At 45.8% G+C, this 23,804-nt stretch overlaps 1 protein-coding gene across 2 annotated transcripts; it reads right to left on the bottom strand.

Moving 5' to 3' along the window:
- Positions 1 to 397: 397 nt before the first annotated feature.
- On the bottom strand, positions 398 to 21,113 carry LOC125150379 (procathepsin L-like). 2 transcript variants are annotated; one of them, XM_047830231.1, is made up of 9 exons: positions 12,489 to 12,596; positions 4,403 to 4,719; positions 4,115 to 4,250; positions 3,696 to 3,815; positions 3,461 to 3,595; positions 2,811 to 3,035; positions 1,950 to 2,112; positions 1,180 to 1,297; positions 398 to 711 (listed from the first exon to the last, which is right to left on the bottom strand). In XM_047830231.1, the coding sequence occupies exons 3-9, from the start codon at positions 4,238 to 4,240 to the stop codon at positions 612 to 614; spliced, it is 987 nt and encodes a 328-aa protein (XP_047686187.1). In that variant the 5' UTR covers positions 4,241 to 4,250; positions 4,403 to 4,719; positions 12,489 to 12,596; the 3' UTR covers positions 398 to 611. The 2 variants fall into 2 exon arrangements, with proteins under 2 accessions (XP_047686187.1, XP_047686188.1); XM_047830232.1 differs by lacking the exons at positions 4,115 to 4,250; positions 4,403 to 4,719; positions 12,489 to 12,596 and adding exons at positions 13,059 to 13,078; positions 20,988 to 21,113 and having other exon boundaries at positions 3,696 to 3,798.
- Between the last annotated feature and the right edge of the window lie 2,691 nt (positions 21,114 to 23,804).

The raw sequence follows: 23,804 nt of genomic DNA, 5'->3' as shown, positions 1-23,804 counted from the left end.
AACCAGTTGGAAGAATTTTGGAGGAATGAGGATATTTCTTCCTCCCTACAAAACCATTGGATTTTTACTACAAAGAAGTTTATGTATCAAAAACAGAGCACACCTCAACATATGAAAGTAAATTTTATTTTAAAAGGTAAAACTTTCATGCAACTTTTAAACATGAACGTTCAGGGGCACCTGGGTGTCTCAGTTCACTGAGTGTCTGACCTCAGTTCAGGTCATGATCTGATGATTTGTGGGTTCGAGACCCACATTGGGCTCTGGGATGACAGCTCAGAGCCCGAAACCTGCTTGAGATTCTGTGTCTCCCTCTCTGGTCTCCCCCACTCACACCCTGTCTGCCTGTCTCTCTTTCAAAAATAAATTTTAAAAAATTAAAACATGAACATTCAAAAGTTATTAAGCAACTTAATCACACACTGTTGATTAGAGCAGGGAGTAAAGAATTAGTTTCGTCACCAGCGTAAACACTAACAGAATTCGTCACAACTTGGATCTCCAGTGATTCAAGTGTTTTACCCCACAAAATAAGATGTGATCAACTTTAGAATAAAATACATTTCCTGGATATTCTGTTATCAGTCAAGGCCTTCTTCATCACCATCATCTCACACGATAGGAAAGCTGGCCCTGGTGGCGATTCCACAGTTGTTATTCCGGTCTCTGGCCATTTTTATGTAGCCACCCATGCCCCAGTCAGTGCCCCAGCTGAAAGAAGACAGGGTTTTCCAACTATTACAAACAACCAAAAACATACATCTTTTGAACAATAGCATCCAGTATTGAGCAGTGCACCAGAGGCCAGGACAGATTCAGGAAGAATCAGGAGAGGCCGTTCTTGTTCATGGTTGAGTTCTAACCAAGCACAGACATTTCACAAAACTGCAGTGTGAACAGGAAAAGGAAACCCTTGGGACCTGGGTGTGATATACAATATTGAAAAACTTCCAATTTAGAAATACAGTGGTACCAAAACTATATCAGGACCCTAGCAAGCCTGAGACAGTATCTTAATGTTTCATCATATGACTATGTCTGTGCTCCCCCCCTAGATGGGGTAAACACTGCTGGGATTTCAGAAGTGTGCTCAAGGGTTGGGGGACCTGCGTCCAAACACTGGTTCCAAAAAACATTCCCTTTTCAAATTCAAAAGTACATATTCCTCGATTTTCATACCTGTTCTTGACAAACCAATATTTTTGGTTATCGGATTCTTTTCCTTGAAAGCCATAGCCAACCACCAGAACACCGTGATTCAGGTCTTCACTGCTGCACTTTGGATCATAATAAATGCCTGGGGAGTAATATTCAATGCTGAGTGAGGATTCCCACGTGACATGTGATAGTAACCCAGCCTATCAACCACAGTAGGGGAGGCATTTCAAAATTCAGTTATGATATTGGTATGAATTCAGATGAGATTTAAAAGTCAGATATTTTTGTTTAGTGGGAAGGGGTGGGGATTTGGGCCCTCATCTCACTCCAGGAGAAATACTAACTGTCACAATCCCTTTTGAAAATAATAGAAAAGGGGCATTAAAAAAATCACCTGCCGAAACCTTATTATTCTACTTGTAGGATGTCAACCTAGGGAAACAGCAGAGAACATAAAATTACTTGAGCCAAGAGCTACTTTCCACTGTTAATTTCAGTATCAAAATTCTTTAAAAGTTATCAAGGTCTAACATTTGGAAAAAAGTAAAGTAAGCTCTACTAATTAAATTATGTTGTCATTTAAATATATTTATTATATACTTACACTCATGGGGATTTGGGCCAAGTAATGGCAAATGGAAACAGCAGACATAAATATTACATGTACAGAATGAACAACTATATTAAATCCACACACCCCAAAATTATACATTGAATTCTACATACCAAAGTGTCATTCTTGCTGTTTCTTAGGGTGGTTTTCCAATTTTTCTGTATCAACAAATTCTTACCTCCTTTATAGAAGCGGAAGGTATCCAAGCTTGCATCTATAGCAGCAGAGATGGATCCCATGTTTTTCATTGCCACAAAGAGGGCCTCCTCCCGCCGAGGAATTGTCTGAAAGGCAGTGACATTGGCAGCAGAATACTCAGGCCTGTATTTGCAGGGTCCATCCTTTGAATGGTAAAGGAAAAGAAACTTGATTATGACCATCCACTTCCTGGGGAACATGACTTCAAGGCAGCTTACAGGTAAAAGATTTCCAAGTCAAGTTTGTTGTGAAGCAACCCAGGAAGTGAAAGGCTATTTATTGCCTTAAAATTAAAAAACTAATTGGTGGCTCAGTAGGTTAAGCATACAACTCTTGATTTTGGCTCAGGTCATGATCTCACAGTCATGGGATCGAGACCCGTGTTGGGCTCTGTACGGAGCATGGAGCCTGCTTGTGATTCTCTCTCTCTCCCTCTCTCTCTCTCTCTGGACCCCTTCGACTCTCATGCTCTCCCTCTCTTTCTCTCTCTCAAAATTAATAAAAAAAACCTTTTTTAAAAAAAGCAAAACTAACTGGTGTGGATTCAATGAAACACTCATGGTCTACCTGTCCATAAGAAGTTTTTCACTCTGGGGAAATCCGTACCTTGTGTAAAAGGTATGCATATCTCCATGTAATGTAGAAATAAAAACAGCTGTGTGGTAACCATCTAAGCAGAGAACTATGCCAGGCTAATACCGTTTAATGACAGTCCTGACAGACTGCAGATAGAGAGTCTACAATTGGAAATGTGAATGTTAAACATGGTGTCTGTTTTCTTCAAAAGCATTCAACTCTAAGGACAGAGCTGGAATGGTGACAAGTGAGGAGCTCTACTCACTCTTGCAACATATGGATAGGATGCTTCTGTGTCCAGACCTCTGTTGTTCCTAACATACTGGAAGGCATTACTCATTAGACCACCATTGCAGCCCTCATTGCCTTCAGCCTGAGAGCAGTCCAGGAGGTTCTGCACACTCAAGGAAACACGTTTGCCGTATTTCCGGAATATCTGTCCTTCGATGGCACCAGTTGCACTAAAAGCCCAGCCAGAAGCACACCGACCCTGAAAACAAATTATAAAGGTCTCAGTCTACAAAACCAATAACAAGAGTGAAAACAGTCCATCTATATGAAAACTTTAAAACATAGCAACGGCAGGGTGCCTGGGTGGCTCATGGTTAAGCGTTGGACTTCAGGCTCAGGTCATGATCTCAAGGCTTGTGGTCTACCTTCATCTACTCTGCATCAGGCTCTGTGATGACAGCTCAGAGCCTGGAGCCTGCTTTGGATTCTGTGTCTCCCTCTCTCTTTGCCCCTCCCCAACTCGTTCACTCTTTCTTTCTCTCAAAAATAAATGAACATTAAACAAAATAAATAAATATAGCTACAATATATTTTTCCACAGCAGGAAACCATAGCAGGGAGCCACTTTCTTTTTGGCTTTCCTCTTGGAGAGAGACCTGATGAGTAGTCATCCTTGATACTCACAAGACTAATATCAGGTGTCTGTCTCCTATTCATAGGTAAGGAGATACCAGCAGGGAAAGGGACTTTAAACACTGTCCCATTCTCATTCTTCTGGATTTTGAGACCAATCATCATGTGCCTGAATTCTTCATTGGTCTTCAGGGAAAAGAAAGTAGAATATTGACAAGCATGAGATTTTGGGGGGAAAGTACTGAGAGAAACAACAACACTTTCAGCAAATCCATGCCATACTCACCATGTCACCAAAGCCATTCATTGCCATCAAGAAGCTATGTTTCCCTTGAAGGTATTCCCTATTGTGCTGCATAATCATTTTCATATTCTTCTGCCACACGGCTCTTCTGCATTCTTCAACCTACAGGCAAACATATAACATATCATTTTTATTTGTATTTAAAACCTACTGACCTGCACCAAGTGGATGTGCTCACAGAGAGGAGGAGAAACCACAGCCATGGATGGTCTTATGCTTCTGGGAGCTGTTCTCCAGCAACCACACAGCAGGACATATGTCCACACTATGCACACTCATGGTGCTGTGCTTACTGCTTTGGTAAGAGTGGTCTCAAGATGCTACTCTGTGCTACAAACTCCCACCAGCACGGGCATTCTCTGTGAGTCCCCTAGATAGTTTAAATTTTAGATGTTACCAACCACACCATATTGTTTTCCATGTGTCTCCTTCCACCGGATCCACTGTGCATCTAAACTTTGATCAAGCTCTATAGTAGCTGAGACTATTCCCAAGCAAAGTGCAGTCAGGAAGTCAAAAGGATGCATGTTTCAAAACCTAGGAAGCAAAAAAAAAAAAAATGAGAATCTGATTAGACAGATCTGTCTAAAAATCCATCCTCCTTTCTTCTAGATGTTAGAGCCACTATGGTGGAGTAAAAACATTGAATTTATCCTCCCAAGTACTTACAGAAGGATAACACTGCTCACCTGATCATGCAGCTGTGCAGATGCTCTCGGCAGATATAGCCCCAGGGCTTTCTGGTGCTGGGCAGTGACTCTGAGGCCACCCACTTAAATCCCTGGGGTTTGGCCTGATTGGCCCTATCCATATGGCCCAGTACACTGTAATCTTCCCGATCTGCTTTTGTTTCCCAAGCTGATGACTTCTATTCTGATGTTTTCTTGGTGATAATTGCTTGTTCTTTACAGAAGAAAAACTTGTTGACAATGGTCTGGGCTCACTTTCCTGTCAAATGGTCCTTAACTGGTTTGACTAAAACAATAGAGCAGTCACAGTGGTCCAGCTAAGGGTCCAAAAGAAAAAGCTCATGCTTATTCAACAAAGAAAATAATGTTAAACTTCCACTTAGTTGATGCCATTATAAGATATGAAAAAAGTGTGTATTGAAGGCACACTGAAATATATTTAGTGGTGATTTAGTGATCTGTGTCCCTGCATGTCAAATCTGAGGACAGGGAGCTGGGAGGAGCTTGGGACTCCCCTCATTTCATTCTCAGAGGCTACATATCAAAGATTCAAAGCCACTGGTGGAATGGCACCCGGGTGACCGTCATTCCATAGGCAGGGGACAGAGGAACTCTTGGGATCTCTAGCCTGTGACCTGAGAACCCCTTTCTTCTGTTTCTCATTCTTTCCTGATTGCCTTTCCACTGGAAGGTTACATGCTTGGGCCTGTCTCATGGGGAATCCAGGTGTGTTTTCCATTTTCTAGCATCCCCTAAAGTACTCTGTAGAGCTCTGGCCCTACTTGGGGAACGTGGGAGCATTCACTGGGTTGCATTGGACTCTGGGAAAATAGGCTTCAGCAACTGGAAGGCTGAGCGATCAAAAGGAGAAAAGCCATATGATTATTTTAATAGATGCTTTTTAAAAATAAAAAGAAACATGCTATTTCAAATCAGTGGGAAGAGAATGGTCAATAAGTAGCTAGTCATCCAGGAAAAATTAGAAGCAGATCCACAAAACGTATTACTGATGGATTCCAGAATTCAACATAAAAAAACAAAAGTATGAAAGTATTAAAAACATAAAAGAAAATGTATTTATGACCTTACACGGGACCAAAGACACTAAGCACAAAGTGTAAAGAAAAGATAGATGTGATTACGTCAAAATGGGAATTACACCCCACGAACAAAGTTAAAAGACACTCCACAGCACAGGAGAAAAATGTTTGTAACGTGTAACACAAAGTGCACATCAAAGATCATACCTATTAAGAGGGAAAAGAAACATCACTTCAGAGAGATAAACTAAGGATATAAGACTACAGTTTGTGAAGAGAAAATACAAATAGTAGATGAAGCCATGGGAGACGGTGAGCTTCCCTGAGGATCAGGAAATGAGAAGAACATGGCCCATCCGTTCTCACTTAGCAGATGCACAATAAACAGCAGCGACTGATCCTTTCAGATGTCCTCAGGTGCTGGGACACGGCCCTCTTCTGCCTGCTGGAGAGACAGATCACAGGACGGCCACGGGACGGCAACGTGGCAGCTCTGTGGACTTTGAGAAGTTTAGATAAGCAGGCCCTCTGACCTGCGGGTCAACAGGAAAACCTAGATGAGCCTTTCTAAAGTTACATATTGTCTGTAAGAGCAAAAAGATGGGAAGGATCCAAGTGTCCAGCAGTAGGGAGATGGTTGACTGTGGAAAGCTCTTCAGTGGTTTGAGAAAGTTGGGAATTACTTAGAAACCCGCTCCAGCTTTTATGAGCTTGGAAATCAATCCCTTACCTGGTTCAAGGGACATCACAATAGATGAATGTGAAAAGAAATATATTGGTGCCATGCTAAGTAAGGCCTTTTACTTCCACCTATCCTGATGACAATTAACACCGTCTTGACTCTCTATTCACTTCCTGTATTGAAACTAACCACTTTCGGGGCGCCTGGGTGGCGCAGTCGGTTAAGCGTCCGACTTCAGCCAGGTCACGATCTCGCGGTCCGTGAGTTCGAGCCCCGCGTCGGGCTCTGGGCTGATGGCTAGGAGCCTGGAGCCTGTTTCCAATTCTGTGTCTCCCTCTCTCTCTGCCCCTCCCCCGTTCATGCTCTGTCTCTCTCTGTCCCAAAAATAAAAAAAAAAATGTTGAAACTAACCACTTTCTATAATAATAATAATAATTGCAAAGAAGGGAAAAAGGCATGAGAAAGATATGCTAGGAGATGGTGGGTGGGTCTATAAGATGGGTCCGTGTATCAGTCTGAGGTCCCCAGAGAAACAGAACAGAATTTAAGCCCTCCACCCCACGTAAACACACACACACACACACACACACTGTGTCACAGTCTAGATGCAGCATTCCTTCTTCCACAGAAACCTCAGTTTTGTTCCTAAGACATTCTACTATTCGCTGAGGCTGCAGGGGTTTGGGACACACTCCCCCAAAGTAAGCGACTGTGGCATATTGGTTGTTTTGAGCTGCAGGCACTTGAGAAGCAGCAGATGCAGGAAGGGCTCTCTAACATCCCCTTTCCAGAAGCAGGTCATAAAATTTCCCTGAGAAAGGTGTTCTCCCTTGAGAAAGGATCCAGCAAGAGAGCATCCTGACCAACGGAGGCTGGGAGTCAATAGCGAACGCATCTATGCAAACAATTCCTAAATAATCCTGTTCTTCCACTAGTTTTGTCCCCTGCCCCCCAAAGTATCTCCTTGTCACTTCCCCAAAACTTACTGTGCTTTGTCTTGTCATTTATTTACAAATTTATCAAGACTTCCTCTAAAGTTACAGAAGCTTCCAGCTGTGGTCACCCCTTGGGGTATTTAATTCGATTGTGAAGGCCCCCATGTCAATATAAAAATTTAATACACTTGGATGCTTCCTCTGATGAATTTGCCTTAAGTCAGTTTAATCTCATGTTAGACCAGAGATCTTTTTTTTTTTATTTTTTTTTTTGACGTTTATTTTTGAGACAGAGAGAGACAAAGCATGAATGGGGGAGGGTCAGAGAGAGGGAGACACAGAATCTGAAACAGGCTCCAGGCTCTGAGCTGTCAGCACAGAGCTCGACGCAGGGCTGGAACTCACGGACCGCGAGATCATGACCTGAGCCGAAGTTGGCCGCTTAACCGACTGAGCCACCCAGACGCCCCAAGACCAGAGATCTTAAGAGCACAGGAAAACATTTTTCAGCCATGTGTGCTCAGGTGTGTGTTCTGCGTCCTCGCTGGGAACTCGTTCCCCAAGCCCCAGTCTCCTTCACCTGACTTATGTGGATTCCTGTTGCAAAGGGGAACTGTTCTAAGGTTGCTGCCCCATGATTTTCACAGTAGAGGCTCAGTGAGCACTTGAATCAGAGGAATCCAAGCAGTCTGGGCAATAATCCAACAGGTGCTCTGCTGTGATGTTACTAGAAAGGTCAGGCTTGGTGCCAACAATCACCTGTACAGGAGGAGATCCTGCCCCAGCCACACAGGGCTTGGGTTGAATGCAGGTGAAATGTGGGCCCCACGGCCCCCTCCTCCAAGCACATTGTAGCAGTCTACACAGCACACAAGCGTTTGCAGGGACTGGACAGGAAGTATGCTGTTGCAGGGAAGATGCACAGCCCGCTGCACCCCTGCTTGCTCAGAGCTCATGATCTAGACAGGTGGGCAGCAGAAGATCCCTGCTGGCTGGTCACACTCATAGGACAGCACCAGGGAGCTGGACCCCAGGAGGTCAGCACTGTCCTCCTGAGACCACAGACCACCATCTTACCCAATGTGTTCCTTGCTCTTTTTCCAGGACAGAGTGAGAAAGCTTCCCACGCTCGCCTGCTGACTGGGAAGCAAGGTGAATCGCTTTTTACTGTGGTGAAATATGCACAACAAAATTGACCCTTTTAACCGTTTTAATTTAGTGCAGTCACACTGTTGCAACCCTTACTACTATCCATCTCCAGAATATTCCTCATCTCACATTGAACTCTGTCCCCATGAAACCCTAACACCCCTCTCCCCTCTCCTCTCAGCCACTCAATTTCAACTGTGATGGGGATAATATTTTTGGAAGGCTTATGTTCATTTTTTATTCACATTCGTATATGCAACACACCCTTGATTCACCAGAAGCATCCATTGCCTTGGGAAGTATAGTAAAGGAGACATGAAAATAAAAGTCAAATGTTCAGGATTTAACTTGCAAAACCAGAGTTTTGAGCTCCTGGCTTTCAATAATAAGCCAGGCTTTATAGATAGATACACTGTCCTTCCAAATGCCAGATGCTCAGGAGAAGCTGGGTGGCACTGAGGACCTCCGACTCACAATCACCTTGTCTTCCACTGTGCACGTCTTCAAGAGACAAAGGAATCCACAAGCAGCACCATAACTAGTTGTCTTAGAAATGTTTACATGGCTATCGTGGATGAGGATTCCAGGCTTCTCTGTCACATGGAAGGAAGGACAGGGATGGGAAGTTCAGGTGGGAACATGAACACTCTTATGAAGTAAAACCTGCTCTTCCCATTCTCCATCCCAGAGTCTATGGAATAGAGATGCACTGACCCTTGTGTTTCATGACAGGCCGTGGTCTGACATGTGCATGACTCCAGGTTTCCTACTAACGCTGGAATCTGTGAGTGCATTTCAAGAGCAGCCAGAATCACTGGTCTTCCCAAAGGGAGGCCCTGCCTGCGGAACACAGGATGACTTTTACAGTGTCATGGGACGGGATCCATGTGGGTACGAAATATTTCATGGGCAGGGCCTGTGGGGCTTTCCCTGCACTTCTATGCACAGCACAGTCAAATGCCTCTAGACAAGCAAAACAGCAATAAACCTGAAAGCCACACTGCCCACAGCAATGTGGTCACTAGTCTTGTGAAATGGAGAAGAAATAGGACCATAGGATGCTTTTGTTCTAAGATTAAGTTATTCAATTAAAAAATGTCCAGGGGCAGCTGGGTGGTTCAGTCAGTTAAGCATGTGACTTCTGTTCAGGTCATGATCTCGCAGTTTGTGAGTTTGAGCCACAAGCTGAGCTGACAGCTCAGATCCTGGAGCCTGCTTCAGATTCTGTGTCTCCCTTTCTCTCTGCCCCTCCCCTGCTCGCACTCTGTCTCTCAAAAAATAAATAAATGTTAAAAATAAAAAAAAAAACAAAGAAAAAATGCCCACAATTCTGAGGCTCTGACTCTCCTAGATTTCAGATTTCTTTGTTTTAAATGCTTGTTTTCTTTCTTTCTGTTTCTCTTGATAGCCAATACAATGTTTAAAACTATTTTACCATGACTAGTGATTGCGCTGGGAAGCTGTTGCTGTTTCTAAGTGGTCTTACTCTGTGTAACAGAGTGTCAGTCTCCATGTTCTTCGTGAAATTCACACAGTGTGGGAACCTCCGGCACACAGTAGGGCTGCTCAGGTTCTGGAGTCAGCAAATGAAAAGCTCATCTATGTTAAAAACAGTCTCAAACTACTTTGGGAACAGAGGTAGTAAAGCTTATTCTTATTTATTTTCAGAATAGCGTTTTGCCAAAATGATAAATGGAAACGAACCATGTTGGAAGTCCACGTTTGTCCAGTTTATGGGGCATAAGTTAGATGTCACCAGTAGAAACAATCAGGTAAGGCCACAAATCAGAACATTCTACAGGATAACCAGTTTTGCATGTTGGCCCTGGAGCTGGGTGTTCTCTACATGATGGGTCTTTTGTGGTGTCCTTGCTATGTACAGTCCTTGTTGACTGATAAGGTCCCCCAGTCAGGGGGAGCCTTTCCCAATGGGAGGCCAGGCAGGGCTCCAGCTGGACAGCAGGCTCCCAGGCGCAGAGATGTGAGGAGGCTGGAGAAATGGGGACCTGGGCCAGGTGGCAGGGAGCCTCACAGGGAGAAAAGCCCAGAGTGCTAGTGAGGCTGTGTCCCCAGTGAAGGGAGCCCACAGAGGAATTCAACCCCTCAGACCAGACTGAGAAGGATGCAGACCCCCAGAGACTGGCTAATATTGTTGCAATTCAACGAGCATTCAAATGAGTCAGCAAATGAGAAAACTCCACATGTCTGAAGATTCTAAAACTTACGTTTCAATAAAAAATATCTAACTTGATAGAGGTTTTCCAGATTTGGAAAAAACTCTTAAAACTGCATCCATAATGAGTTTTGAAGCTAAAGGTTTTCTAAACTACTAATAATTATAATATTGACCAACATTTTTGTTTCTCATGATGGTAGGAAGATTGAATTTTCTTTCCATTCATGCTAAAACGTGACATAAAATCTGTTATATTTAGTAAAACAATGTTGTAAAAAAATATTATAAGGTATGGCAAAAATTCATTAATAAATTCATATTTTTCTAGGAAAAGTTCTCAGCGTGCTCTTTCAGTGCCTGGAATGTGGAAAATGGACACTCATGGATAAATCAGTGAGTCTCAAGGCTCTTGCCCAGGAGATCAAGTTTTTAGGGCTAGAAAATCCTTTACGTCATTAAAAAACATACACACATACACACATAATAACACAAACTTACATATATATGTATATATACACATGTATGTGTGTATATATATGTATATATACATATATATACATGTGTATATATATGTATATATACACATATACACTTACACATAGGCACACATATAGTTACATACATTCATTCATTCGTGCACATATATACATATGCACACACATACACATGTGCACGTATGCATACACACTTTCACAGTATCTAAATATATACGTACACTCATAACACACACATGCTCATACACAATATTATACTTTAAATACTTAGCACAGGAGAATAACTGGCCCCCAAGTGTGGGCAGACAGCCTGACAATTATTCTGAATTATAATAATTAAATATAAAATTCTATTTAAAATCTTAAACCCTTTGTTTCAGGTCACAGAGAGAATGGCTTAATCAAACCCTCTGAAAGTCTCCTTAGTTGTAAATTCCATGATTTCAGGGAGACAAGGCACATCATCCTCCCCAGAGCTGGCCTCAGTCCCCTCTCTGTGCCCCTGACAGGAGCCCCACAGGGTAGAGTCATAGCATCTGGCACCTGGCCAGGCCCCCTCACCAAACATCAGCCCCAAGAGGGAGGGCACATCACAGTCCCACCTCGGGGGAACCTCTGCTGTAGAAACCTGTGCAACTTCTTTCCTGCCCCTCCTCCCCATGCCCACACTCTTCTTCATTCTTTAGGAGCAAAGACTTGGCCCTGAGAGCGATAGTCACAACCAGCAAGCATCTGAGGATGGGGTTCTAGAATATTAGCAGCATTATCCTGAGCCATTTCTCCCTCCGGTCACACACATTTCCAGAGGTGCCCATGGAATCTCCTTAAAATCCCCTTCCAGGGTCTCCTCCCTGGCCTTCCCTCCTCCAGGGTGTTCAGTGGGGACCTGCGCTCCCACCCCTGTCCTGGCCTGTGTCTGGAAGCTACTGAGTTCCAGGCTGAGGGGGCTGAGGCCCCAGCCTGTCAGCAACACATGACCTTTGGTTGCGAAGATGAAGTCTGATCTTACTCTCAGGTGGCCACCCAAAATACAGCTCCAATCCCTGGAAATAACACCCAGAAACAATTTTTCAGGCACTGTTGACTTGACCCTGGTGACCTCCCTGGATAAGCAGGCACATGAGTGAACCTGACTCTGTGCCTTCTTGTGAGCCTGGGGCTGGCACTCACCATAGCTGCTCAGCCATGGTCTCTAGACAATGAATCTGATAACTGCCCACCTTATAAACAGTTTGGCTCAAGTCCTCAAGAATCAAAAGTCTGGACAAGACTATGATTCAAACTGGGGGGAAAAATGGAAAAACAAAAGAGAAAAAAGTCAAACAAAATTTTTAATTCTTCCTCTTCTGATACCACTTTAGATGTTTCCCTAAAGTAACACATCTCAAATTCTTGCAAAGTGCATTGGATCATGTTTTCTATCTCAGCCCTTTTTGGGAGCCCAGCTTCTCTGCATACTCTGAACACAGTGGGAAATTTTGCATATTCCTCTGCAAGCTTTTCTCTTACCTGGTTATTAACTTTCAGCTTGATGGGTTTTTTTTACTTTGTTTTTAAGAAATTGTGGTAAGAGAGACAAACCTCAAAATTAGTCGTTTTAGCACATTTACCTGCGGGGTGCACCCTCAGCACCAGCCTTCTCCAGAGCGTTTCTCATCTTGCAAACCTGGAAACTACTCCTCACAAAGGCAGTCATTTTCAGCCTCAGGTCTCCCAACCTCCCTCAGGTTTTACAGCCTGCATGCCATCTAGTGGCTGCTTGCGCAGGTACAGCCAGGCCGGCCCTTGGTGTTGGAGGGGCTCTCCCAGGGTCACGCCATCCAGGTTTAGTGACAGCCCCGTGGACTCTGGACATTGATGAGTCTCATTTGGCTGCAGGGGCTGAGCCATGTTCTGGTTTCTTCCTCCTGCAGGGGGTGGAGCCAGCAACGCATGGTGGGACTTCACCAGACAGTTCCCACCTCACCTGATTTCAGGAACAGAACACCCTGAAGGCCCCCCTGGCCTGTCCCCCGAGGGCTTTCCCAGGATGGGGCAGTGAGCGCAGTGGTCCTTAAGCCCTTCGGGTTTGGGTTATACGCCTCGTTGTTTTACTTTAACATTCCCGGAGCCCAGGCAGCCCCACATCCTGATGTACACGTGCCAGTCCCGGCACCTGCATCTGAGAAAAGTAGACAGACTCTTGCCATCCTTTGCTTTTCTTTGCCCAGAGCTCTTCTGGTCCCTTCCCTGTTAACAGAACTCTCCCCGTGGGGAGGATGGCTCCTTTCCCAGCACCGCCCCGGGGCCCTGGGGCCCTGGGGCCCTGGGGCCAGGCCACCAGAGAACTCCATCTCCCCACCCCTTGATGCTTATGCAGGCCCACTCCAGAACCCACGCTGGGCCAGTCAGAACCTTCTGTGGAGCTCTGCACACAGAGAAAGACAGAGACAACCCTGACTTCTGGGTTCGGGCAGTGTGGTGCCACATCCCTGTATGTGAGGGTCTCTTTGAAGCAAGAGAGAGAGCCATCGCCATTCAGGAGAATGTTGCCATGAGAAAAGAGCATCCACTCTCCTAAGGAAGGGATGCCCCGAAAGGTGGACCCCATGGAGGCCTCTCCCAGGCTTGCCTGTCATTGGGCTTCTACTTAGGGTCGGCTAATGGGGGCACTGCACGGGCTGGGGGAGATTAGGCTCACGTGTTTCCTCCCCCATCACTCAGTGCTGCTTCTCTGACTCCAGCTGTGTGTCTGTGACTCTAAATTCTTGAGCGGCTTCACCCCTGGGCTCCAGCTTCCCCAGGAAAGGATTTATCCCTGTGTCTTTCTGCCCCAGGGGAGGTAATGGCTTCCTTCTGTCCCAGCCTCCAGATGCTTCACTGTCTCGGGTCTTCCTGTGAATTTTGCCCATGACTCTGCCTTTCATTAATGTCCCCACCAGGACCCTGACTGATGTGGATCAAGCACTATCACTCAGGTCCGAGAGACCATTTTTTGTTAAAGGCAACAATAAGTGCACACAGGAGCTGTCCGAGGTTTTCGGTGCCACTGAGCATCCCAGTGAGAAAGGTCTTCCTTTATGGAATCCCCTCCAGGGCTTTCGGTCGCTCTAGGGGCAGGTCTCGATTTGTGGCCTGAAGTTCCTCTCGGCTAATCTCCCCTGTTGAGAAAGCAGGACTGAGCAACTGCACGTACCAGATGTCAGCCCCGTGGTTGGCGGTTCACGCAATATTTCTATCAATGGCAGCAATAGTGCTTTTCCGTTATGGGAAGGATATTAACGATCCACTTTTCAAGTCCACGTCTGTTAGTAAATGGAAATAACGGATCAATTTTGAAATATCACATAAACATGTATGGTGAGACCTGTGAGGTTAGCTGGAAACACGATTTGGGTCCCTTGCGTCTGTACCTAGAGCCTGGGGGCCTCAGGAGTGGTGCCCATGGACCCACGGCCCCATTACTAGCGTGCCTGCCTGTCTCTCCTCCATTGTCCTGAGGGCAGAGCTAGTCTGTCTGCCTCAGGGCTGGGACTTGGGCAGTGAGAGGCGGTTCCCCATAAGTGCACTGGGGGAGGGACCCGGGGAGCTGAGATACAGCTGTAGTTAGCACCTTAGGTTTGCAGGGAATAGTAACACACATTGCAAAGTCCTGAAGAATTGACCATTTCCCCCAGGCTGCCTGACTTTCACAGTCGGTGAGCCAAACACAAAGTGAGCCCTTGCATAAGAGCAAAGATTTCAGACTGAGGACAAGCCCAATGGGAAAATTCAAGGCAGGAAGGAGAAAAGCAGGAACAGTTACTCTTAAGTGAATAGGTCTCTCTCATTATACAAGTAGGACACTTGGCCAATAGAAATGTAAAGAAGAAATGACGTAACCCTCAGTGGCAACGTGGGCCCCGTCGCAGTGTGCTTCTCTGCAGACTTTTAGTCCAAGTGGCGAAGGCTCTCGGGTTTCCCGAGAAGGGGTCTGTCCACTCCCCGTGGCGTCAAGCCTGTGTCCTGGACAAGCACCGTCAGGGATGGACTGTCTCAGTGGCACCATGGCCTCCGGCTTCCTAGGAGCAAACCAGATTTGCCAAATGAAAGGCATTCCGGCACCTCCTGCAGGAATTTTTTGTCGGGAGGACAAAAGATTGGGACAGAGTTGTACACAGTATTACAACAATAATGATTTCATGTGGAGACATTAAAATTACAGAGGGAAAACATTAATTTTTGCTAACTGCTGGCCCCTAGTGGCCTGATGGAGAAGCCCCTTTGCAAGCTGGGCAGAAGACCTTCCCTTGTGCTCCTCTCTGGGGACAGAGGGCAGCAGCCCTCTGCAAGAGGCCCAAATACCCAACTTGTCCAGTGACATCTCTTCAAGTGTGAATGGTGGCAGCAAATCCAGTTTTCCTCCTCCCTCCCTCACCCATGTGCACAGCACTGCCAGACCCTGGGTCTCAGCCTCTGCCTTCGTCTCAGGCACATTACGTCTCTGAGCCCCGGGTTACTTCTCCCCGAAGGGGGTTTATCACACAAGCTCACCAAGTCGGGAGAATCCGGTGAGATGACACAAGTGTGGCACCTGGACCAGGTCAGCAGCCTCCCCGGGAGACCCGCTGCATCGCTGTGCTGATTGCAGCTGGGGCGGCTTCTGGGTCAAAAGGCACATCCTCCTGACAGAACCTTCTGTCACCAGGCCCCAAGTCCCAAGTCTCCCTAAGCAGTGGCTGAAGGATGCTGCCACCCACAGTGACACCTGTGGATAATCCCGCCACCCTGGGCCACATTTTGTCAAGAATCTACTTGCAGAATCTTCAAGTTAGGGAAAATTGATGAGAAGGAAGATGAATGGAGACATGACTTCTGAGGGGTGAGGGGTGAGTAGCAAATAACATTTCTCTCTCCCCAGGAACCATGTGTCACTTGTTGTGCGGCTGGTTCAGGGTAACTCCTAGGCTCCTGGAACATAATCTTCATTACCCATGAGGACCTGTGAAATTTCCAGGTAACAGATATAAACAGATTTCTTTGTCTCTCTATCTCTGTCTCTCTCCCTGCCTATCCTTGTCTCTCTGTCACCAATCTTTGTCTCTGTCTCTCTCAGTCTCGGTCTCTCTCTCTCTCTCTGTCTCTCTCTCTCTCTCTGTGTCTCTCTCTCTCTCTCTGTCTCTCACTCAGGCACACAAGTTCTCATCCTATCCTGCCTCCCTTGTGGTTCAGACTGGAATAAATTTAACCCCACAGCAGGGAGCTGGCTCCCTCTAGGGGGAACAGCAGGAATTGTGAGGGAACTTGACCTACAACTAGAAGCACTGGCCTGATTCATATTCAGAGTCTGAGCCTAATCATTAAATCAGGAAAACTGCTGCCCTCAGAGAAGGTGTAACCCATCCTACATTTATAAATCAAATCAAAACTACAGAAGAAAATGAAAAATGCATGTATGAAATTGCCTTTATGCTGAAGTCATCACTAGGCACTGGCAAAAGAACCAGATGCTTCATGAACTGCCAGCTGTGTTGCAAGGGCAGCCCGCTTGGCCCCTCCAGGCTTCAGTGAAATTGTGGAGAGATACCCTGTAGGCTCTCGTGTGGACATCTATGAGGTGTCACATGTACTGTATTTTGTCCAGTGCTCTGCACACACTTGGTGCTCAGAAAGTAGTAGCAATATGTATGAGCAACATTGTAGACATCAATCCAGTTTGGTATTATTTCTTCCCAAAGTAGCAATTCTTCTGTGTTCACAAAAAATAAGTGGAAAGGGCATGTTAACCTCAGTAAACTGTCCCCTGTTCCCAACAAATTCAACTCAGATGTCCTTCCTCATGGAGAGAGGGTTCACATAGAAACACCATGTATAATACCATTGTTTTTGATGTGGCTACAGATATGACACTATGTGATATCATGTACACAAGTGAATTTGAGGTACAAAATTGAAACTGTTATGGAAAATCAATGAGAGGCTATATTCTTATTTTCCCAAAGGTAATTTCCTCACTTGGGGGGATCTGGAGAAATAAAATCCCAACAAAGCTCCGTGTGAGTGAGTGCGCAATCCCAACATTAAGCCACATTACGGAGCATTCATTCCAACATCACCAACTTTGAGATGCACAGGAACAGGATTCCATAGGAACCCAATTGTGCTGCCCTCTGCTCTCAAGTCACTGGGTGTGCCCAGCATTCCAAGAAGAAATCCTAAGGCGAGGACCCATCCTGAGGCCAATGCTGGATCTGTGCAATCTGGAAGCTGTGTTCATCGAAACTCATTGTGTCTTCAAGGGCTGGGTCCCACCTTTCCTCCCAATAGAACACGATGCCATGTGCAGTTTACACATTTGTGATGTGGACTTTTGTTTTCTGTGACCATGATTTCAGTGAGGCCTGTCCTTGCTATTGCTGGGACATCTGCAAGTGCAGGCCAGGAAGGGGGTGGACACAGGGCCCACAGCCAGGCTGACCACACCTAAGTCCACCAAGGCACTAGGAGACACGAGCCAAGCAACCAACGCAAAGCCAGCACTCCTCCTAGACCATGACAGGAGACAGCACAAAGCAAGCACGGAGTGGAGAGACAGGAGCCGGGGAGGAGGCGCCTATGTGCTGGCTTCCAGAGCCGGGGTGAGGGCAGGAACCTTGTGGAGCTGGTGGAGGAGAGGCTGGGACAGTGTCTTCTGAAGAAGTTTCTCAGCTGCAGACACTTAAGGATCCCACCAGGGTGGTTTTCCCAGACCCCAAGGGGCCCAACAGCTGCTTTTGATTCCACCCTGGATATTAAGGAGGGTCACAGCTACTGGAGGAAGGGTCCTCAGTGCGTATCCTGAACACAGGTGACAGAAGGTGTGTTACTCACAGAAAAAGGCAAGGCCCTGAGCAGATTTTAAATTTTGCCCCAGGTTCAGAATTCCTGCCTGGTCTGTGCTTTTTGTGATAAGAACTTTCAAGAGCTCCTCCCTTAGGGACTTTCAAATATGCAATAGAGTGTAATGAACTGTGGTTCCATCCTGTACAGTACATCCTGGGACTTACTTATTTTACACCTGAAAGTGGTACCCTGGTCAGCGATGCTACCCATGTCTGATTCTGTCCCGTTGCATCTAAAAACAATTCATGTAAAGTGCACACAACAGATAACTGACCATTTTAGCCATTTCAGAGGGACTGAAACTCTGTGGCTTTACTATGTGTACAATGTGTACAACCAGCACTGCTCTGGGTTCCAGAGCATTTCCATCCCCTAAGGAAGCTCCATAGCTATAACAAGTCACCCCCTGTCCCTGCCCAGGCTCTGGCAACAACCAGCATGCTCTCTGTCACCAGGGATGTGCCCGCGTCCATGGTATTTTGGTGCACAAGAAATGGGGTGGAGTAACTCCCATGAAGCTGTCAATTTAAAAGGGAACCAGAGTCAGCCTGTCAGCCTGGCCCAGGGGCCCCTGCCCCTCTGTGTGGAGGGGTCCCATTCCCTCATGACACCGTGATGGCACCAGATGCTGAGAAGGGGCATCAGGAAGTACATACATGATGCTGTATGGGGCCAGAGGACCCCGTAACCTTCCCACTGTCCTCTCTCAGCCCTACATGGAGAAGCAGGATTATTCACAGGTTCACTCACTCACTCATTTATGGAGGCCCCCATGGGCTGAGCAAAGTGCAGGGAACAGGAAGGTGTGGACCCGGCCCAGATCCGTGTCCTGAGGAGACACAGACACATGAACACTGACACCAAACCCAACAAGAACTCTGATAGGATGGTGTGGGTGGGTGCTCTGTGCACCCAGAGAGCCTACTTCTACACCTGCACGGTCAGGGATGGCTCTCACTGCCCTTGCTCCAACCAGCCTCACAGCCAGCCTGCTCTCCCACCCCCAGCCTGATCCTGGCCCCAGAACAGGGTCTGTTGGAGTGTGGGGTGTAGCCTCGGGGGGGATTCCCTCCTGACCCAGGATGGTCCAGCTGCTTTAGCCTGGAGGGCGCAGTTGGGTGAGGCTTGGTGTCATAGTTCTGCTCTCCACTAGGTGACACTGCTTAGTTTACTGGGATGGATCAGTGTACAAGTGGAAATAGATTACCCAGCTCTCCAGTCTGGCACTGGAAATTGGCGCTCTCACTCACCCAAAATCAACCACCCCTCTTTGTCTCAGGCCTCCTCCACTCCCCGCCTCTACCCGGTCTGTGTCCAAGCTGTTCACTTGCCCGGCGGCACCTTCCTCCAGAGTTTCATCTCAGATGGGGTGTTGTTTTAAAACCACACGCTTCAGAGACTCCCACAGTTCGGACCCGTGCCAACTCTCTGAGGGAGGGTCTCACTGAGAAATGGCCAGTACTGGTTTGCCCCAGAAAACGTTTGTGCGGTCGGGAAGCAGCAGAGGTTCAGAGATTATGACAAACCACAACATACAGCGGGCACCAGGTTTTGCTGCAGTCTGGTGTCTTTGTCCCAATACCCGCAAATGTGGCTGCTCTCTGGGGTCCTGTGGGACCTTTGCCTGCAGGGAGGCCCTATAGCCTCTACCAAATGCACACCAAGCAGGGAAACTGCTTCTCCCCATGTGGCACAGGGACACCTCAGATCCTGCTGCCTGTTCCTGGGGATTCGCCCTGCTTCCTCACCAGAGCACAACTAGGCACTGAGCTCCAAAATTTCAGACTCTGCTCTTCACTTATTATAGAATCTTGGTGGTATTGAAACCCTCTTCTTTCTCCCTGTAAATGATTTGGGGAACAGATTTCTTGTTCAGTCTCCTGCGAGTATTTTCACTCTTTCTCCCCAGCTACTTTTTTTTTTTGGAGGGGGGGTTGTGTGCCTTTTGTGCATGATCCCAATGTGCCATACTCTCCCCATTTCTCTTTCTCTCTCTGTTCTCTCTCCATGAAAATGGCCCCCTTCCCTCCACAGCCTTTCTCTCCCCACTTCACCTCTCCACACCGCAGACTTGCCAAGCTCTGTAGCTCAAGTTATGCAGATTGTTGCACTAATCCTCAGATCAATTCCCTAGGAGTTCAAAATGGTTTGGTGGTGATCTAGCTGCATTTCAGGGATAAGACAATTCAGGGTCTCCATGCTGCTCTGTCATCTTAAACTCTCCCTAATCATCTTTATTTCTATTTAAAACCAACTCAGGGCACCCAGGTGGCTCAGTCCATTAAGCATCTGACTTAGGCTCAGGTTATCGTCTCATACTCGTGAATTCAAGCCCTGTGTTGGGCTCTGTACCCTCATCTCTGAGCCTGGAGCCTGCTTCAGATTCTGTGTGTGTGTGTCTTTCTCTCTCTACCCTTACCCCATTCATGCTCTGTCTCTGTCTCTCAAAAATAAATAAACATTAAAAAAATTAAAACCAACTCTACTGTACCAAGTGGACATGCTCAAAGAAAGGAGGAGAAACCATAGCCAGGGGTGGCCTGATGCTTCTGGGAGCTGTTCTCCAGCAATCACACAGCAGGACATATGCCCATGTTGTGCACAGTTATAGTGCCCTGCTTACTGCCTTGGTAAGATCAGCCTCAAGAAGATACTTTCTGCTTGTTATGCTAAGTGAAATAAGCCATACGGAGAAAGACAGATCCCATATGTTGTCACTCTTAATGTGGATCCTGAGAAACTTAACAGACCATGGGGGAGGGGAACGGGAAAAAAAAAGTTAGAGAGGGAGGGAGACAAACCATAAGAGACTCTCAAAAACTGAGAATAAACTGAGGGTTGATGGAGGGTGGGAGGGAGGGGAAAGTGGGTGATGGGCATTGAGGAGGGCACCTGTTGGGATGAGCACTGCTTGTTGTATGGAAACCAATGTGACAATAAATTTCATATAAATAAATAAATAGATAAATAAATAAATAAAAATTAAAAAAAAAGACAGATATGCTATGGAAATATTCTGGATTAAAATAGGCTAAAAAATTCTGACAACTAAATGCAATACCTAACTCTAGACTGGATCTTTGTATTGAAGGCATGAAAATGTTACCATAGGCTATTATTAGGTCAAGTGACCAGAATATGGATAGTAGCTCAAATAAAAATATTACATCAATGTAAAAAAAAAAAAAAACATACTCCCTGCTATGAACTCCGACCAGCACAGACTGTTCTCTGCGGTGGTCCCTCTGTGCAGCTTAAATGTTACCAACCATGCCATATAGCTTCCCGTGTGTTGCCTTCCACTGGGACCATAGTTCATCTAAGCTCTGGTTGAGTTGCGGAGCAGCTGAGGCTATTCCCAAGCAAAGGGCAGCCAGGAAGAGAGAAGGATGCATGTTTCAAAACCTAGGAAAGCAAAACACATGAGTTTCTAATTAAACCAAACTGTCTAAAAGCTATCTCCTTTCTTCTGAGATGTTAGAGCCACCCTGATAGAGAAGAAATACTCCCAAGTGTTTGCACAGGGCTGGGGAGGAAGGCTGAGGACGTGGGATTTGCAGGAGACTTGCAGAACTGCTCCCCACCCTGCAACCATTTCCATTTCCAGGGCATGTGGACAGGGGCACATGGCACGGCCATCCACAGCCCAGTAGGTGGGGCGTATGATGGGGCCAGGCTCAAGGACAGCACCTTCTGCGAGCTCTGAACCTCTAAACCAAAAGGTGGTGGCCAAGCTTGTTTGGGGGTGGCCCATCCCCTCAGGACTGGCCCAGCACCTCAACTGTGCCAGGCACAGCCCCACTGAGCTGACAGAAGGATCTGCTCTGAGCCAAACCCCCGCTTTTCAGGCCACATTCTCCATGTGGAAAACCTTACCAAGGTTCCCAAGGGAATGGGCGGTGGTGCTCACAGGGCTTTCATAGTGATAGGACACATGCTAATAAATGAAGGTACGTATTTGCCTGTCTTGTTTTGTATAAATAAAGGCTATTGCCAGCAGGTCTTGAAAGCCAAGAAACCACAAAACTCAATGGGCATGGGTTGAGCATTTAAAGGCTGCTAGAGCTCTGACCATCTCAAAGAGACACCCATGATGGCAGAAGGTGGTCATAGAACAGGTTAGACGGACACCAGGTCACCTGTCAGCCTCAAGAAAATTTTCCTATAACTTGGTACCCTGTGACACACCGCACAGCCCTCAACCCCATGACACCTCCCTTTCAGGTATTAGCTTGGCTCCACAAAACCCAAAGCCATAACTACTGGGATCCTTAAATTCTAGAGTCAGGTGTGCTAGCTTTTCACACACCTGCTTATTTTCTGTCTAAGAACTGTAGTCCCAGAAGGTACAGATATCTAGAAAGATGAAAACATTTATTAAAAATAACCTAGAATTATAGTGGCCATTATGGGGAATTTCCAGTTGGACAGAACTATTCACTTAAGATGTATACATGAAAGTCAGGCTTCTCAGTTTAAATAAACAGAATGGGGTACTTATTTTAATGCATATGCAGAAGACTCCAAAAGCCTTCAGTATTCCAAAATAGCTGCATTGAAAGATTCACTACAAAAGCCTACTGAAAAATTAGAAACACAACAGGTGCTTAAGACCAAAGACTGTAAGACTGACTTACGTCCTCCACCTCCTCAGCCCTCCTTGCCCTGAGTGCTGCATCTGCTACTTTCCTGTCCCAGATGCCTTTCCACCTGAAGACACACTCACCTTTTTACAGGACACCACAGGTGATCCTCCTGAGAGGCTTTTCATTGTTGGTCAAGGACTGAACTGAGGCCCACAGTAAAATATTTCTTTTTTTTTTTAATATTTATTTATTATTGAGAGACAGAGACAGAGTATGAGCATGGGAGGGGCAGAGAGAGGGGAGACTCAGAATCTGAAGCAGGCTCCAGGCTCTGTGCAGACAGCTCAGAGCCTGACATGGGCCTCGAACCCAGGAACCATGAGATCATGACCTGAGCCAAAGTTGGACATTTAACCGACTGAGCCACCCAGGTGCCCCGCCCACAGTAAAACATTTCTTAAACCTGAGCAGGGCCCCCAAGAGTTTTTTGTTTGTTTCATATTTATTTATTTATTTATTTATCTATTTGTCTGTATGTGTTTGTTTCATTTTTTAAAAATGTTTATTTATTGACTTTGAGACAGACTGCACTTCAGAGCCAGGGAAGGAAAGAGAAAGAGGGAGAAAGAGAATCCCAGGCAAGGTCCATGCCAGCAGCACAGAGCCTGACTAGAGACTTGATCTTACAAACCATGAGATCATGACCTAAGCTGAAATCAAGAGTCTGATGCTTAACCAATTGAGCCATGCAGACTCCCCTTTTTCTTTCATTTTTAAATCAATTCCTCCTGAGAAATAAAAATTCACATTATCCCTTCCTTTCCAAGTCCAGTCTCATTAGTTATGGATCCTTTTTTCCCAGGAATAACTCTTTCCTTCTTATCCGTTTGGTTTTACATCCTAAGAATGTGGCTTGGCTTTCCACTTGCCTGGGGTCTCTCTTCAGCTATCTTTGGGAGTGGCTCTAGATCTTGTCAAAGTAGTACTGTTTACACCCTTTTGGAGGATGTCTTTCAGGTCCATGATGTTGTTTAATACTGCCAGAAATGTTATTGGTTTTCCTGGCTAAAAACTGATAATATATTTTTAAAATTTTTTATAACTCTATAAGAAAAACTTACACCAAAATTAAAGTTGATCATCAGAGCCTGCTGGAATTTTTTTGTTTTAATTTTTTTTCAATTTTTAATTTTTAGGCCTTATTCTACCAAACAGAAAAATAAAAACAGATCCAAAGTAAAAGGTTTTTTTTAAGATTTTATTTTTTAAGTAATCTCTACACACGACATGGGGCTTGAACCAACAACCCAGAGATCAAGAGTCACATGTTCTATCAACTGAGTCAGCCAGGCTCCCCCAAACTAGTAAGTTTTATACCTATTTCATGACAGTAATTTTACACCAGAAGCTATAAGGTCTGCGACTCTGTACATTGACGTTCACATTTTTATGTGTTGTAAACGCTTCCACATTCAGATGGCATTGCTAAAATTCCCTTGT

Source organism: Prionailurus viverrinus, chromosome D4 (assembly GCF_022837055.1).
Source record: "Prionailurus viverrinus isolate Anna chromosome D4, UM_Priviv_1.0, whole genome shotgun sequence".
NCBI classification, from domain to species: Eukaryota; Metazoa; Chordata; class Mammalia; order Carnivora; family Felidae; genus Prionailurus; species Prionailurus viverrinus.
This window is presented reverse-complemented; position numbering and strand designations above follow the sequence as displayed.

Excerpts from the sequence above, each read along its gene's own strand:
- LOC125150379 (XM_047830232.1), bottom strand. The coding sequence starts at position 21,113 with ATGCATCCTTCTCTCTTCCTGGCTGCCCTTTGCTTGGGAATAGCCTCA. Across the intron at positions 3,799-13,058 it reads AAAAGCAAAGGATGGCAAGA|AGCCGTGTGGCAGAAGAATA; the intron begins GTCTGTCTACTT and ends AGAATGCAGAAG. Across the intron at positions 712-1,179 it reads TATTGGTTTGTCAAGAACAG|CTGGGGCACTGACTGGGGCA; the intron begins GTATGAAAATCG and ends GTCTTCTTTCAG.